This window comes from Danio aesculapii, chromosome 1, assembly GCF_903798145.1.
Source record: "Danio aesculapii chromosome 1, fDanAes4.1, whole genome shotgun sequence".
NCBI classification, from domain to species: domain Eukaryota; kingdom Metazoa; phylum Chordata; class Actinopteri; order Cypriniformes; family Danionidae; genus Danio; species Danio aesculapii.
Window position 1 is genome coordinate 62,686,860 of NC_079435.1, and position 15,000 is coordinate 62,701,859.

General features: G+C 40.2%; 1 protein-coding gene across 2 annotated transcripts in view; it reads right to left on the reverse strand.

Moving 5' to 3' along the window:
- Positions 1–1,172: 1,172 nt before the first annotated feature.
- jam2a (junctional adhesion molecule 2a) overlaps positions 1,173–15,000 on the reverse strand; it is a 19,889-nt gene continuing 6,061 nt past the window's right edge. Inside the window, exons 2-11 of one of the 2 annotated variants that reach the window (XM_056463896.1) lie at positions 9,470–9,535; positions 9,277–9,393; positions 8,392–8,541; positions 8,135–8,319; positions 5,646–5,748; positions 5,427–5,534; positions 4,486–4,498; positions 2,443–2,514; positions 2,260–2,293; positions 1,173–1,402 (exon numbers count right to left, since the gene is read on the reverse strand). In XM_056463896.1, coding sequence (XP_056319871.1) covers positions 1,364–1,402; positions 2,260–2,293; positions 2,443–2,514; positions 4,486–4,498; positions 5,427–5,534; positions 5,646–5,748; positions 8,135–8,319; positions 8,392–8,541; positions 9,277–9,393; positions 9,470–9,535 — 887 coding nt within the window. In that variant the 3' untranslated portion in view covers positions 1,173–1,363. The remainder of the gene's footprint in view (positions 1,403–2,259; positions 2,294–2,442; positions 2,515–4,485; positions 4,499–5,426; positions 5,535–5,645; positions 5,749–8,134; positions 8,320–8,391; positions 8,542–9,276; positions 9,394–9,469; positions 9,536–15,000) is intronic. The other variant, XR_008838243.1, reaches the window with a different exon arrangement.

Genomic DNA, 15,000 nt, shown 5'->3' on the forward strand with positions numbered 1-15,000 from the left:
GGGTCAAAGCAGCTGAACACAGTTCTAGTGAAGTCCAGATTTACACACTGTTCCTATTTAGTCTTCTGAAGAAAATCTGAAGGTGGCGCAGTAGGTAGTGCTGTCGCCTCACAGCAAGAAAGTCGCTGGTTCGAGTCTCGGCTGGGTCAGTGGGCGTTTCTGTGTGGAGTTTGCATGTTCTGCCCATGTTGGTGTGGGTTTCCTCTGGGTGCTCCGGTTTCCCCCACAGTCCAAACACATGCGCTATATAATAGGTGAATTGGGTAGGCTAAATTGTCCGTTGTGAATGAGTGTGTGTGGTTGTTTCCCAAAGATGGGTTGCAGCTGGGAGGGCATCCGCTACGTAAATGTGCTGGATAAGTTGGCGGTTCATTCCGCTGTGGCGACCCCAGATTAATAAAGGGACTAAGCTGAAAAGAAAATGAATGAATGAAATTGTCTGTTGTGAATGAGTGTGTGTAGATGTTTCCCAGTAATGGGTTGCAGCTGGAATGGCGTCCGCTGTGTAAAATGTGCTGGATAAGTTGGCGGTTCATTCCGCTGTGGCGATCCTGGATTAATAAAGGGACTAAGCCGAAAAGAAAATGAATGAATGAATGAAGAAAATCTGATTTATTTTAGTGAGGCTGGAATAAAGAGTTATTTACCAAACAATAATAATTTTATATTTGATTGTTAGAAATTAATTAATAAAATTAATTATTAAAAAATTCTACATTTAACAGCAGTAAAGGCATTAATGTTAACTGAGTATAATTATTATTATTATTTTTAATAATAAAAGATAGGGTTAGGGTTTTTTTTTAAATAATAATTTAATAATAAAAGATAAATAGTTGCAAAAATAACAAAATTCTCATTTTAAGCTACAAATTTTGTTTCCAATAAAACAAAACAAAACATCTATATATAAATATATAAAAAAAAAAAAATATATATATATATATATATAAATATGTCAATCTCAATATTGGTTATTGGAAAGCATCAGTCTGTCAAAAAAACAAGCACGAGGAAAAGACAAGACAAAAGTTCACTGCGATTACAGTTACGCCAATTTCAATCCACAGAATTAAAGTCAATATTAATAAAGAATAACACTAATGAGGTACGTGTTAGAGATGGTTAAAGTCACCAGTGTGTGCATGAATCAGTTCAGAAGTAGAAAGAGACGGGGACAAAAGAGTTTTATTAAAAAACAAAAGAAGAAAACTGATTAAAATATACAATAACTGCTGATTTCCATCCTCACACTCAGTAGATACAGACATGATTGAGCAGAAATAAAGGCACGGCGTGTGTGTGTGCGTGTGTGTCAGACTGGTTTAAAGGCGCTGCTGATCCAATAATCTCCAATAATCAATCACAGCATGAAGGACTGCGTGTGCTTGAAATCCTGAGGCTGCAAAACAAACATCCATTTTCAATCTTCATGCTGAATTCTGCCAAACAGTGATGATATTTAAAAGCACTCAAACAAACACGCCCATAACATGACAGACCACGCCCATTTTCAACATCTCCTTACTGCTGATTGGCTGAAGGAGACTGTCCTAAACGCTGGTCAAAACTGTTTGCATGTTTATTGGTCGCACTTTACAATACGATACTGTCAGTTAATATATTTACTATGAAAGACTGGACTGTGGGGGAAACCGGAGCACCCGGAGGAAACCCACACCAACATGGGGAGAACATGTAAACTCCACACAGAAACACACACTGAACCAGGGACTCGAACCAGCAACCTTCTTGCTGTGAGGCGACAGTGCTAACCACTGAGCCACCATTTTATTTGATTAATAAATGGCCATTAATTAAATTAAATGCAGCGCAGTGGGTAGCACAATCACCTCACAGCAAGAAGGTCTTTGGTTCGAGTCCCGGCTGGGTCAGTTGGTGTTTCTGTATGGAGTTTGCATGTTCTCCCTGTGTTGGTGTGGGTTTCCTCCAGGTGCTCCGGTTTCCCCCACAGTCCAAACACATGCGCTATAGGGGAATTGGGAAGGCTAAATTGGTCGTAGTGTATGAGTGTGAATGAGTGTGTGTAGGTGTTTCCCAGTAATGGGTTGCAGTGAAAGGGCATCTGCTGTGTAAAACATGCTGGAATAATTGGCGGTTCATTCTGCTGTGGCGACCCCTGATTAATAAAGGGACTAAACCGAAATGAAAATGAATGAGTGATTGATCAAAAATAATCAGATAAGGAAGTAAGTGACTGTTGAACTGAATAAAGAAATGAAATCTCTCCTCACTCACTTCCTTCGGAGGGTGACTGTATCCTGAATGCTGACTGAAACACACACAGAAACACACACGAGATTCAGCAGTGTGATGATGCACAAACAGCAGGAAAAACATCCATATTAAACACTCATGAACAACACACACACTCCGCCGCGGGACCGCTCTCTCTGTACATGTGTGTGTGTGTGGACTCACGTGTGTTCGCTTGGGTTCAGATTCTGGCTGCTGATGTGTGTGACGCCGTGACAATGAGGGATCCAGAATGACCTGCAAACACACACACACACACACTGCTGCAGTCAAAGCAGTGCAGCGGCACATGCAGAACACACACACTCACACATGCAGGAGAGCGGCTGCTTAACCAGAACACACACACATATCTATACACACGCTCACATACACATATATACAGACTAATACACTCACAAACAGGCATACATACACACACACACACACACACACACACACACTGTTTTACTGTTTAAACACGTTAATGAAACTGCCCACTAGGGGGCGATCAGTGCTGTAATACCATCAGATCAACACGAATCACGCCTGTTCACTCAGATCGCCCCCTGGTGGAGAATCACTGAACAGGTTTCATAGGGTGTTTTTTTAACCTGATCTCAGATCAGTTTTACGAGTTATAAACGTTTTAATGAGACATTTGTCCAATGGAAAGATATAATTTAATATTATAATTAATATATTAGTTAATAGTCTCCTGTTGTCCTGTTCAGCAGAGCCACAATAACACAAACAAATGATTAAAGCCTTGATCATTTGTTAAAGATCATATATTATACAGACACTTTATATTTAATGATATTAGATGTTAAGCTACCTACATTTATAGGTTACACTTTCAACTGAATGTTAGCAGTGTGTTTGAGTCAACTCTGCACGGTTGATCAGTCTCTGCTGCATTACACAGATTTGACCAGCAGGTGTCGTCAGCGTGTGTTGCCAGATGTACAATAATGATCGTATTTGTTTGATAATTTCATCATCTGTAGGATGTACGATCAATAATGAGAAAAGACCTATCATGTTTGATCACTTCAGAATTTTATGGCATTTAACAGTGATTTCATTATAATCTCCGGGCTTCTTCTTGATCGAGCTGCATCTTTTCTGTACTGTCTGTGAGGAGAAGCTGGAGTTTAGCAGCTCTTCTCAGCCAATCAATGTGGAGAATGGCTCTCTCTCTCAGGAGTTAACGCTCCCGCTCCGCGTGCCCGTGATTAGGTCAGTAGTTCTCAGTTTGAGGTCGATCATTTAAGCATTAATGTTAAAACAATTAGTGCTGTAAAGGAAGGTGAGAAGGACAGGGGAGTTTTCCCTTGATGTTCTGGTTTTCCCCTATTCAGATGCGTCATGTGAACGTGTTTCACAAAACAAAGCCTGCACACCTCAGAGTGTGTTACATATTCAGGAGGGCGAACTGCTTTCTAGCCAGCCTGCCCTATTTTGCCGTCCATGATGGCATCTGATTTGTACAGCAAAATGAATCCCTCAATATCTGGCAACATTCAATGACAGCAACTCAGAGGTGGAGTTTAAGCCCTCCCACTAAGATATGCCTTTTTAACGTATTGTGGTAATTTGCACATTGTGTCAAAGCACTATCCCTGCTGAAAAATCCAGCTTAAACCAGCCTAGGCTGGTTGGCTGGTTTTAGCTGGTTGACCAGCCTGGATTTAGAGGGGTTTTGGCCATTTCCAGGCTGGTTTCCAGCCATTTACAGCCTGGTCTTAGCTGGTCAGGCTGGAAAGTGACCAGCTAAATCCAGCTTGACCAGGCTGGTTTAAGCTGGACATGGCTCGTTTTGGTTGGGCTCCCAGCCTGGCTAGGCTGGTCAAGCTGGTTTTAGCTGGTCATTTTCCAGCCTGACCAGCTAAGACCAGCCTGGAAATGGCCAAAACCCCTCTAAAACCAGGCTGGTCAACCAGCTAAAACCAGCTTAGGTTATAGCTGTACACTCTCCGTTTGACTCGTGTACAATACTTTTACTCCAAATAAGATTATTTTTGAGGTTCTGGTATGATACTTTGACATTTCCAATCTGGCGTGTGCTGTTCCCAACGCACTGAAGAAGTGAATCATTCTGTGAAGCGGCTGGTTCATTTGTTTTGAAGTAATACACACACACACACACACACACACACACACATACACACACACACACACTCAGATTAGGTCTGTTAGATGAATGTGGTAAACTAGTACTCTTACCTTCCTCTGTGTCCTGTGTGTTAAAGAGTTAGCGAAGAGAAAACGAAAAGAAGAGAAATTCAGTGTGATATGGACACTCAGGACATTCACTGACTTCATTAAGCTGCAAAATCAGGTTTTACATTAGCATTTTTTAAGTTTACACACAAAAACGACTGAAATTGAAATGCTAACTCAACTATTTCCAGCTGAAGATCAGAGGACAGCAGCATCAACTACTCAGACGAGTCTTAACAAGTAAGATACTACTCACAATACATGCAAACTACCCTCAATTTAATAATAAAACAGAACTGATTACCCTCGGCTAACTGCTAGCGCTTTAAATTTGTTCATATAGTCTGAATTCAGAACGTGCAATGTTTGTTAGCCTAACGCTGAACAATTAGTGCGAGTTAATAAACAGAATTCAACCGTTTGTTTCAGTCATCTTTAATCAGAATCTGCCCATCTGCCCTGTCACCCTTCTCTGATTGGGTGAAATACCCTTAGCCACGCCCCTTCAACTGTTAGTTTGCAGCGAGTGAAAGATAAGAGGCAGGGCTGAACAACAAACCCCACCCCCTACTCAATATTCAGCTTCATTTGTAAATATCTCATCATCATCATAAGTCTGCAGCAATGGCAGTGTCTGAAAGGGTTAGTTCACGCAAAAATAAAAACCTCCTCTATTTACTGGATCTGTAGTCATATAATGGCAGTGAATGGTGACGGATCAATATTCATGGCTCCTGATGACACACTGAGGTCAAACGATCGCTCTGTGCAAGAACGCATTATTATTTTTAGCTTTATGAGTTATTTATTATTAATTATTATTACTAATTTATTATTATTACCAGACTACAATCGGACTACAGTCGCCAAGACTGCTGAATGTTGTGGGAACGAACCCTTAAACGTGCTGAGCTCCTGGAAGAGAGAGAAAATCAGAGACTCACGGCTGAAATATCCCTGTCGATGAGCCAAACACACTCCAAACGCACAGAGGACGAGGATCACACACACCAGAACCACAGCTGAGACCACCGCCGCCACGTTCAGGTCATCTGACACACACACACACAGAAATCAGAAATCACAGATACACTCATATAGATACACAGAAACACACACACACACATACAGAAATATATGCAGATACACACACACACACTCACCGATCTGCATGTGTGTGTGCTGGCAGCTCTTGGGGGGTCCGACTCCGTTTTTGGCCTCGCAGTGATACTGACCTGCATCTGAGCGGCTCACCGTCTGAAACATCTGAACATGATCAGAGAGAGAATCAGATTCATGAATCAATCTAACGAATCACTCAGAGCAGTGTGTGTGTGTGTGTGTGTGTGTGTGTGTGTGTGTGTGTGTGTGTGTATGATGTGTCTGTGCACGTGTTTGTGTGAGAGAGCGTGTTTCTGATGTGGGTGTCTGAGTGTATCTGACGTGAGTGTGTGTTTTTGTGCATGTATCTGTGTGTATGTGTGTGTGTGTGTGTGTGTCTGATGTGTGTTTGTGTAAGAGTGTGTGTGCGTGTGTGTGTGTGTGATGTGTGCTTCTAGTGAGTGTGAGTGTGTGTGTGAATCTGATGTGTGTTTGTGTACATGTTCGTGTGAGTGTGTGTGTGTGTGTGTGTGTATGTGTGTGTGTGTGTGTGTGTGTATGTGTGTGTGTGTGTGTGTGTGTCAGACAGTGTCAGTGTTCTCTGCAGTAGCTGGTGTCGGTCTGTCATCACGGCTTTGTCTGTGTGACACTCAGAGCTTCATAATAGAGCTGAAGATGAGGACATTCACCTCAGAACTGCACAATCACCACACACACACACACACACACACACACACACACACACACACGCACACACACACACACACGCACACACACACACACACGCAGCAGTAATTCATTTCATGCTGCAAAGATGCATTCAGTTGATTGTAAAATACAGCACAGGCATAAACTAAATATCTCAGACATATACACAGGACTGTGGTTGCTATGGTGTTATGAGTGTTTGGAATGTGGTTGTTAGGGTGAAACAAGCGTTTGAATACAGTTACTAGGTTGTTATGAGTTTTCAAAATGTGGTAGCTAAGGTATTAATTATCATAGGACTGTGGTTGCTATGTTGTTATGAGTGTTTGGAATGTGGTTGTTAGGGTGAAACAAGTGTTGGAATACTGTACAGTTGCTAGGTTGTTATGAGTTTTTGGGCTGTGGTCACTACAGTGTTCTGAGTATAGGACTGTGGTTGCTTTGACCTTAAGAGTGTTTGGATAATACAGAGTGTTGTTAGAATACAGTTGCTAGGTTGTTTTGAGTTTCTGAGATGTGGTTGCTAGGGTACTTTGAGCATAGGACTGTGGTTGCTATGGTGTTATAGGTGTTCTGAATGTGGTTGTTAGGCTGAAACAAGTATTGGTATATTGTTCCTGGGTTGTTATGAGATTTTGGAATGTGGTCGCTAGGGTTTTCTGAGTATAGGACTGTGGCTGCTATGGTGTCATAAGGGATTGGACTGTGGTTGTTAGGGTGAAACAAGTGCTGGAATACAGTTGCTAGGTTGTTATGAGTTTTCAGAATGTGGTCGCTAGGGTGTTATGAATATAGGACTATGGTTGCTATGGTGTTATGAGTGTTTGGAGTGTGATCGTTAGAGTGACATGAAAGTTTAGAATACATTTCTTAGGTTGTTATGAGTTTCTGAAATGTGGTCGCTAGGGTATTTATTACGATAGGATTGTGGTTGCTATGGTGTTATGAGTTTTTGGAATGAGGTAGTTAGGGTAAAACAAGTGTTTGAATACAGTTGCTAGGTTGTTATGAGTTTTCAAAATATGGTAGCTAAGGTATTAATTATTCTAGGACTGTGGTTGCTATGGTGTTATGAGTGTTTGGAATGTAGTTGTTAGGGTGAAACAAGTGTTGGAATACAGTTCCTAGGTTGTTATGAGGACTGTGGTTGCTATGGTGTTATAACATTTTGGAATGTCATTATTAGAATGATATGAGTGATTGAATACAATTGTTAGGTTGTTATGTGTTTTCAAAATGTGGTTTCTAGGCTGTTATGAGGACTGTGGTTGCTATGGTGTAATGAAAGTTTGGAATGTAGATGTTAGGGTGAAACAAGTGTTGGAATACAGTTCCTGGGTTGTTATGAGTTTTCAGAATGGGGTCGCTAGAGAGTTATGAACATTGTACTATGGTTGCTATGGTGTTATGAGTGTTTGGAACGTGTTGGTATATTGTTCCTAGGTTGTTATGAGTTTTCAAAATGTGGTTGCTAAGGCATTAATTATCATAGGACTATGGTTGCTATGGTGTTATGAGTGGTTGGAATGTAGTTGTTAGGGTGAAACAAGTGTTGGAATACAGTTCCTGGGTTGGTATGAGTTTTTGAAATGTGGTTGCTAGGGTATTTATTACCATAGGATTGTGGTTGCTATGGTGTTGTGAGTTTTTGGAATGTGGTTGTTAGGGTGAAACAAGTGTTTGAATACAGTTTCCTAGGTTGTTATGAGTTTTTGGAATGGGGTCGGTAGGGTGCTTTGAGCATAGGAATGTGTTAATGACATTGGAATGTGGTTGCTATGGTGTTATGAGTGTTTGGAATTTGGTTGTTAGGGAGTTCTAAGTGTTTATTTCTTTTACTGACCAGTACACCGGTGAACTCATTGACGGTGTATGTGGCGTTGGGATGCCGAATGGGCAGTGCGCGGTTGTCTTTGTACCAGGTGTAGACGGCGGGTGGGATGCTGTGTCGGTCTCTACAGCGCAGCTCCACCTGAGAGCCCGTCAGAGCAGAGCTAGGCACGTCACATGAGGGAGTCTGAGGAGGAACTACAGCAGGAACAGGTCAAACACAGCCGCACAACACCGTTACTCTGCATGACGTATGATGATGAGTGTTACCCAGAACTCTCAGAGTGACGTTGGTTTCTCCCAATGAGATGGAGTCACTCGGAGCGCTGACCTCACAACGATATTCGCCCGCATCCGCCTGAGTGACCCTGCGCAGCCGCACCGTCGCTCCTGCAATATCTGCACGATCCTGGAACGGCCCTGAACACACAGCACATTGAGAACAGTGTGAAAAACTATTGCCATGACGATCCTGCATGAGTTTTGCGGTCTGATGAATAAGTTCTAGGGTGTTAATGGGTGTTGGAATGTGGTTGCTAGGGTATTATTGACATTGGAAAGTGCATGCCAATGGTTATGAGTGTTTGGAATGTGGTTGCTAGGGTGTTATTGACATTGAAATGTGGTTGCTAGGGTGATATGACTGTTTGAATTGACGTTGCTAGGCTGTTATGTGTTGGAATGCAGTTGCTAGGGTGTTAACAGGTGTTGAAATGTGGTTGCTAGGGCATTATTGACATTGGAATGTGGTTGCTAAGGGTTATGAGTGTTTAGCGTGTGGTTGCTATGGTGTTATTGACATTGAAATGTGGTTGCTAGGGTGTTACTGACATTGGAATGTGGTTGCTAATGATTATGAGTGTTTGGAATGTGGTTGCTAGGGTGTTATTGACATTGAAAGCAAAGGATAATGGTTGCTATGTGTTATGAGGGTTTTGAATTTGGTTTCTAGGGTGTTATGAGTGTTTGTTAGTCTGCTCTTTGGGATGCTAGTGAATATTATTGTGTTTGCTATGGTTTTAGGAGCGTAGGAATGATGTAGCTAGGGTGTTGCTATGCTATTGGGATGCTACAAGTGGTCACTTCATTAAAGTAACAGCGACCCCCTCCTCAACAAACCGCATGTGTTAAGGAATGAAGTGTTTTATCAGTTACCTACGAATCGTTCTCCATAGTAAACGAAGGACACGTCTTTTTCCTTGTCTTTCCTCTTCCACTCGATGCGAGGGTTTGTGTCTTTTTCAGTCTTGAACTCGCAGGAGAGCTCTGCGTCTGTGGACAGAGACAGATTTTAGAGCTCATCCTACAGGTATGACTGACATTTGCATGGAAACTGACTCAAACTCACCTGAGAACTCGTGCACCTCCACTTTAGGATTGCGGCTGCTGACTGTGACGGGGACCACAGGAACACCTAAAAACACACATCATGAGGATGAAGGAATACAGATGGACGGTTGTGATGTGTTTAACGGTCATCAGCAACTTAAATAATAAACATTTTGTATGTACATTTGTAAAAGCTATATCTTTGCAGCAAATTACAGAAAAACGAATTCCGCTTATGCGAGGTGTTTTTAATGCAACGTTTATGGGAGCGGGACCGTAATTTGATATTGTTATGTCCTTTGGCTGCTGTTATCAGTCTCATACTATTATTTCCTTTTTCTAAAAGTCTTGATAACGCTATCTTTGATTTTTTTTCTTTATTATTTCAGATAACAAATCCACTAGAGGGCGCTGTCTACTTTTTTGTAGGTCTGTAACACGTAACTTTGGGAACGTTTTGCTGTACAGTTCAGATAACAAATCCACCAGAGGGCGCTGTCTACTTTTTTGTAAGTCTGTAACACGTAACTTTGGGAACGTTTTGTTGTACGTTTCAGATAACAAATCCACCAGAGGGCGCTGTCTACTTTTTTGTAAGTCTGTAACACGTAACTTTGGGAACGTTTTGTTGTACGTTTCAGATAACAAATCCACCAGAGGGCGCTGTCTACTTTTTTGTAAGTCTGTAACACGTAACTTTGGGTACGTTTTGTTGTACATTTCAGATAACAAATCCACCAGAGGGCGCTGTCTACTTTTTTGTAAGTCTGTATCACGTAACTTTGGGAACGTTTTGCTGTACAGTTCAGATAACAAATCCACTAGAGGCCGCTGTCTACTTTTTTGAAAGTCTGTAACACGTAACTTTGGGAACGTTTTGTGTACAGTTCAGATAACAAATCCACTAGAGGGCGCTGTCTACTTTTTTGCAAATGTGAAAAAAGTGAGTCTTTAAAGAAGTATTAACAGACAAGACGGTATGTGCATTATGCGGTATGAAATAAAATTTTCTTTCACTGTATGAGAACGTTTATGTTATGCTAATGATATCTTTCACGATATAGTTTTTTAATAAAGGTAGTTATTCCAGAAAATGTACAAACAGGCTTTATATATTAAATACACTTGAATATTTAAGAAAAGGACTGATCTTATTAGATTATTTTGTATTTTATTTTAAACCTTATAAATATAGTAAACAAAATATGACTTTAGAGGATTGACAAATTGCACTGTGCGTCATATTTCCAGGTTTTACGTGGACAGACCTTATTATCATTATAAACATTTCTCAAATAACATCCTCGAATAAATGTATAATATATCCTAAGTCACAGGAAAAGAAAACTTAAATATGAAAATATAAATATGTAAACACTAAGAAAATATCGAAATACTTATATACATTTAATAATGTTTCCTTATTATAATTAATAATATTTAAATATTCTAATAAACTTATAATATAAAAATATTTACATATTTTTACATATTTTGTAAGGTACACAATTCATTCTGCAGTAATGTTATGGACTTACAGGATTAAAAAAACGAATTAACTGACATTAATCATCCAGCCCTATGCAAATATATTCAATTATAAACTACAGATATTATTTAGTTGTTTAGTATTCGGTGTTGTGCAAAGAACTGCATAAATATAATCATTTATTTATCAACAATATGTCCCTGTATAGGGCGACGTGGTGGTGCAGTGGGTAGCGCTGTGGCCTCACAGCAAGTAGGGCACTGGTTCGAGCCTCAACTGGGCCAGTTGGTGTTTCTGTGTGGAGTTTGCATGTTCTCCATGTGTTGGCGTGGGTTTCCTCTGGGTGCTTCGGTTTCCCCCACAGTCCAAAAATGTGGTACAGGTGAATTGGGTAAGCTAAAATTGTCCGTAGTGTATGTGAATGAGTGTGAATGAGTGTGTATGAATGTTTCCCAGTGATGGGTTGTGGAAGGGCATCCGCTGTGTAAAACATATGCTGGAATAGTTGGTGGTTCATTCCACTGTGGCAACCCCAGATTAATAAAGGGACTAAGCTGAAAAAAAGGAATGAATGAATGAATGAATGTCCCTGTATATATAATTGTTAAAAAGAACAAGGGCAGCAAGGTGGCTCAGTGGTTAGCACTGTGGCCTCACAGCAAGAAGGTTCCTAGAAATCTGCGTTCACAGAAATGATCTTCATTTCTCCACCGTCACGTTGATCCAAACATGAAGCAGTGTGTTTGTTAAAGAGCAGCAGGAACACTCGTCTAAACGTCTCCTTTTTTATCTTAAGAGTTCAGAAGCTGCTGCAGACTAATTTCAGTATGGAGACGTATTTAAAACTGAATATTGAGTAGGGGGGCGGGGTTTTATTTCTGGGCTCCGCCTCTCACTGTTTATTCGAAACAAACTAATGGTTTGGGTGTGGCTAAGCATGTTTTCCCCAATCAGAGAAGAACTGTCATTCTGCAGATGGGCAGATTTTGATTAAAGATTAACAAAACAAACTAATTTATTAATTTATTTTATTATTAATAATTTTATTGGTTAATTTGCATAGATTAATTGTTCACTTTGAGACTGCCAATGTGTGCTGGCAAAATAAACCATGCAAATATTGATCTCATGTAGACTTTAAATAAAAAATTAGGCATTTAAAAAAAAAAAAGTTCTGATGGAAAATAAACCTAAAATAATATAGTGTATAAACTAACTAATGGTTTGAGGGGCGTGGCTATGCATATTTCACCCAATCAGAGAAGGATTTCCAGAGTGATTTTGATTAAAGATTACCAAAACAAACTGTTTATTCAGATTATTGGTTTATTTTAAGACTAATCATGTGAGGGTGGCACGGTGGCTCAGTGGTTAGCAAGTAACCTCACAGCAAGACGGTTGCTGGTTTGAGTCCCAGCTAGGTCAGTTGGCATTTCTTTGTGGAGTTTGCATGTTCTCCCCGTGTTGGCGTGTGTTTCCTCCGGGTGCTCCGGTTTCTCCCACAGTCCAAACACATGCGCTATAGGGGAATTGATGAACTAAATTGGCCGTAGTGTATGAGTGTGTATGGATGTTCTCCAGTACTGGGTTGTGGCTGAAAGGGCGTCCGCTGTATAAAACATATGCTGGAATAGTTGGCGGTTCATTCCACTGTGGCAACACCTGATAAATAAGGGACTAAGCCGAAGAAAAATTAATGAATGAATGAAAAGAAACAAATATAGCCGGTGACATACTGCCCCCTAGTGTTCACTGTCCCTCAAATATGCGTTCACATGTATGTTGAAGTACATTTTTGCAGTTTCACTAGAAGGTAGTCTGAAGCTCGCGTTTCTAAAGAGCCTGCAGAATGAATGTGTGATTGTGTCAGTAGACTCCCAGCGGGATCAACAGCCACTATATAAACATCTAAACATAGAGCCTTTCCTTATCAGCGTCTCCTGTACCGAACAGACACAAATAATCTCCAGCTTCTGTGTGTTTGTGGCTAAAGTTGGCTCTATTTAACGCACAGGAAGAGGAAGCAGGTGTTTCCCTTCCTGAATAGCATGACATTCATTGTTGGTCTTCCTGTCTCTGATTGTGTTTTAAGTTGAGCGCAATGAAGAGCGCGACCCGCAGGAGATGCAGTTCACTGATCAGACCACACGCCCATTGTGTTTTGATGCTTAAAAGCAGTTCAGAATCCATCATTCATTACAGATCGGCTTATTTCAGGGTATATACAGTGGATTCAGCGAATTAAATACCCTTTAAGACTGCACAATATATGGTTTCAGCTTCAATATCGCAGTGTGCACATCTGCAATCTTCACATGCCAAGATCTGCAATGTTGAGTCTGAATTAGGCCCGTCCCAATAATCAATATATCCACTTACTGTGCAATACTTGAACATAACCTCAATACATTTTCGGTGTTGCAATATATATTTACAAATACACAAATACCTTTAAAGACATTTTACAAGGACATTTACATTCTACCTTACTGGTGTCAAGGTTTATATTTGGACATTTCCTTAATAGGATGTTTAATAGGACATAAAGTTGCACGTTTAGATTTTTAACATCAAATTACGTCATCTAAATAACATTAACCAGTCTCTGTCTCTTTTAAGGGTTTATGGATATTTGCATTAGTATGCTGTTGTAGAGTCAAAATGATCTCAAAATGATAATAATATCGCTTATCGTAAGCATTTCTGTGATGATATAATCATACAAGATAAACTCTTTATCATGACAGGCCTAATCTGAAGCATAGTTGACCAGAATTCACTGCCAAGTTTACCCATAATAGAGTGAAAGATGATCATTTGCATGTGTTTAGGGCCTGTGACTGCATTTAATCAGATTAAATCATTTGGCATCGAAAACTGAGGATGTTTAAAGGCTGAAGAAAAATGACTTGTATTTATTTTAAATTCCCCATTGGCTGATAATTGGGCTTGTTTCAATTCAATTCAATTCCCCTTTATTTCTATAGCGCTTTTACAATGTAGACTGTGTCAAAGCAGCTTCACATTGAAGATCACAGTGAAGTGAAACAGTGTCAGTCCAGTTTTCAGTGTTTAAGTTCAGTCTAGTGTGTTTTAAGGCAGTGATTCTCAAACTGGGGGTCGCGACCCCTGCGGGGGTCGCAGAATAATTTCAAGGGGTCGCGAGAGTGATTTAAAAATTGTGTAATTTTCAGTGATTATAACATATATTTATTCAGTATTATAAGTGAAAGCTAATATTTTCAGATTTTTTAAAAGATATCACTGATGAATTCATAAAGTATTTAGGACACGCTCAGGCAGAATGCATCTTTGTATTTGAAACGCAGCGCTCAGGAACAGTTTAAAACTGTTGTCATGTCAACTTGCCGCAGTAAACAACGCCTTCAACGCTTGCCCCGCCTTCGCGCTCTTCTTATTGGCCCACTGCTCTTAGAACTAAACACTAATGATTGGTTAAAATCAGCTGTCAAGCACTCAGTCAACGCCTCTTGTCTTCAGGTAACAGGAGCGACAACCGCGAAAATGTAAAGTGCTAAAGATGAGAATGAAAACAACACTGACAGATTTAGTTTTAGAAACACCTAAAGCTACAAATAATGGCACATCTGATCACTGATCATGTGCTGAATGTTAATCCACCATCTACACTTATTGAAGAGTGGATAAAGACTTCCATTGGCTATGTCCGCTATGGAAATAACTAAAGCATTCACTGTAAAGTCTGTGGAATGGCATTTTCAGGTAACTGTTTGCCACATCTACACATTTTAAGCACGAGAGGTTCTGTTTTATCCTTCATTTAATCGCTAGACTTCTGCTGTCTTCGTTAGTTTCTAAAACACTGATTTATTATATAAAATGGCATCTTTGGATATTTTTTTTCTGCTGGAGATACTGTTATCCTAAAAACAACAACAAAATACCTTGAAAACGCTTATCATCCCATGCCTAGTTCATTCATTCATTTTCCTTCAGCTTAGTGCCTTATTTATGAGGGGTCGCCACAACGGAATGAACCACTAACTATTCCAGCATATGTTTTACACAGGGTATGCCCT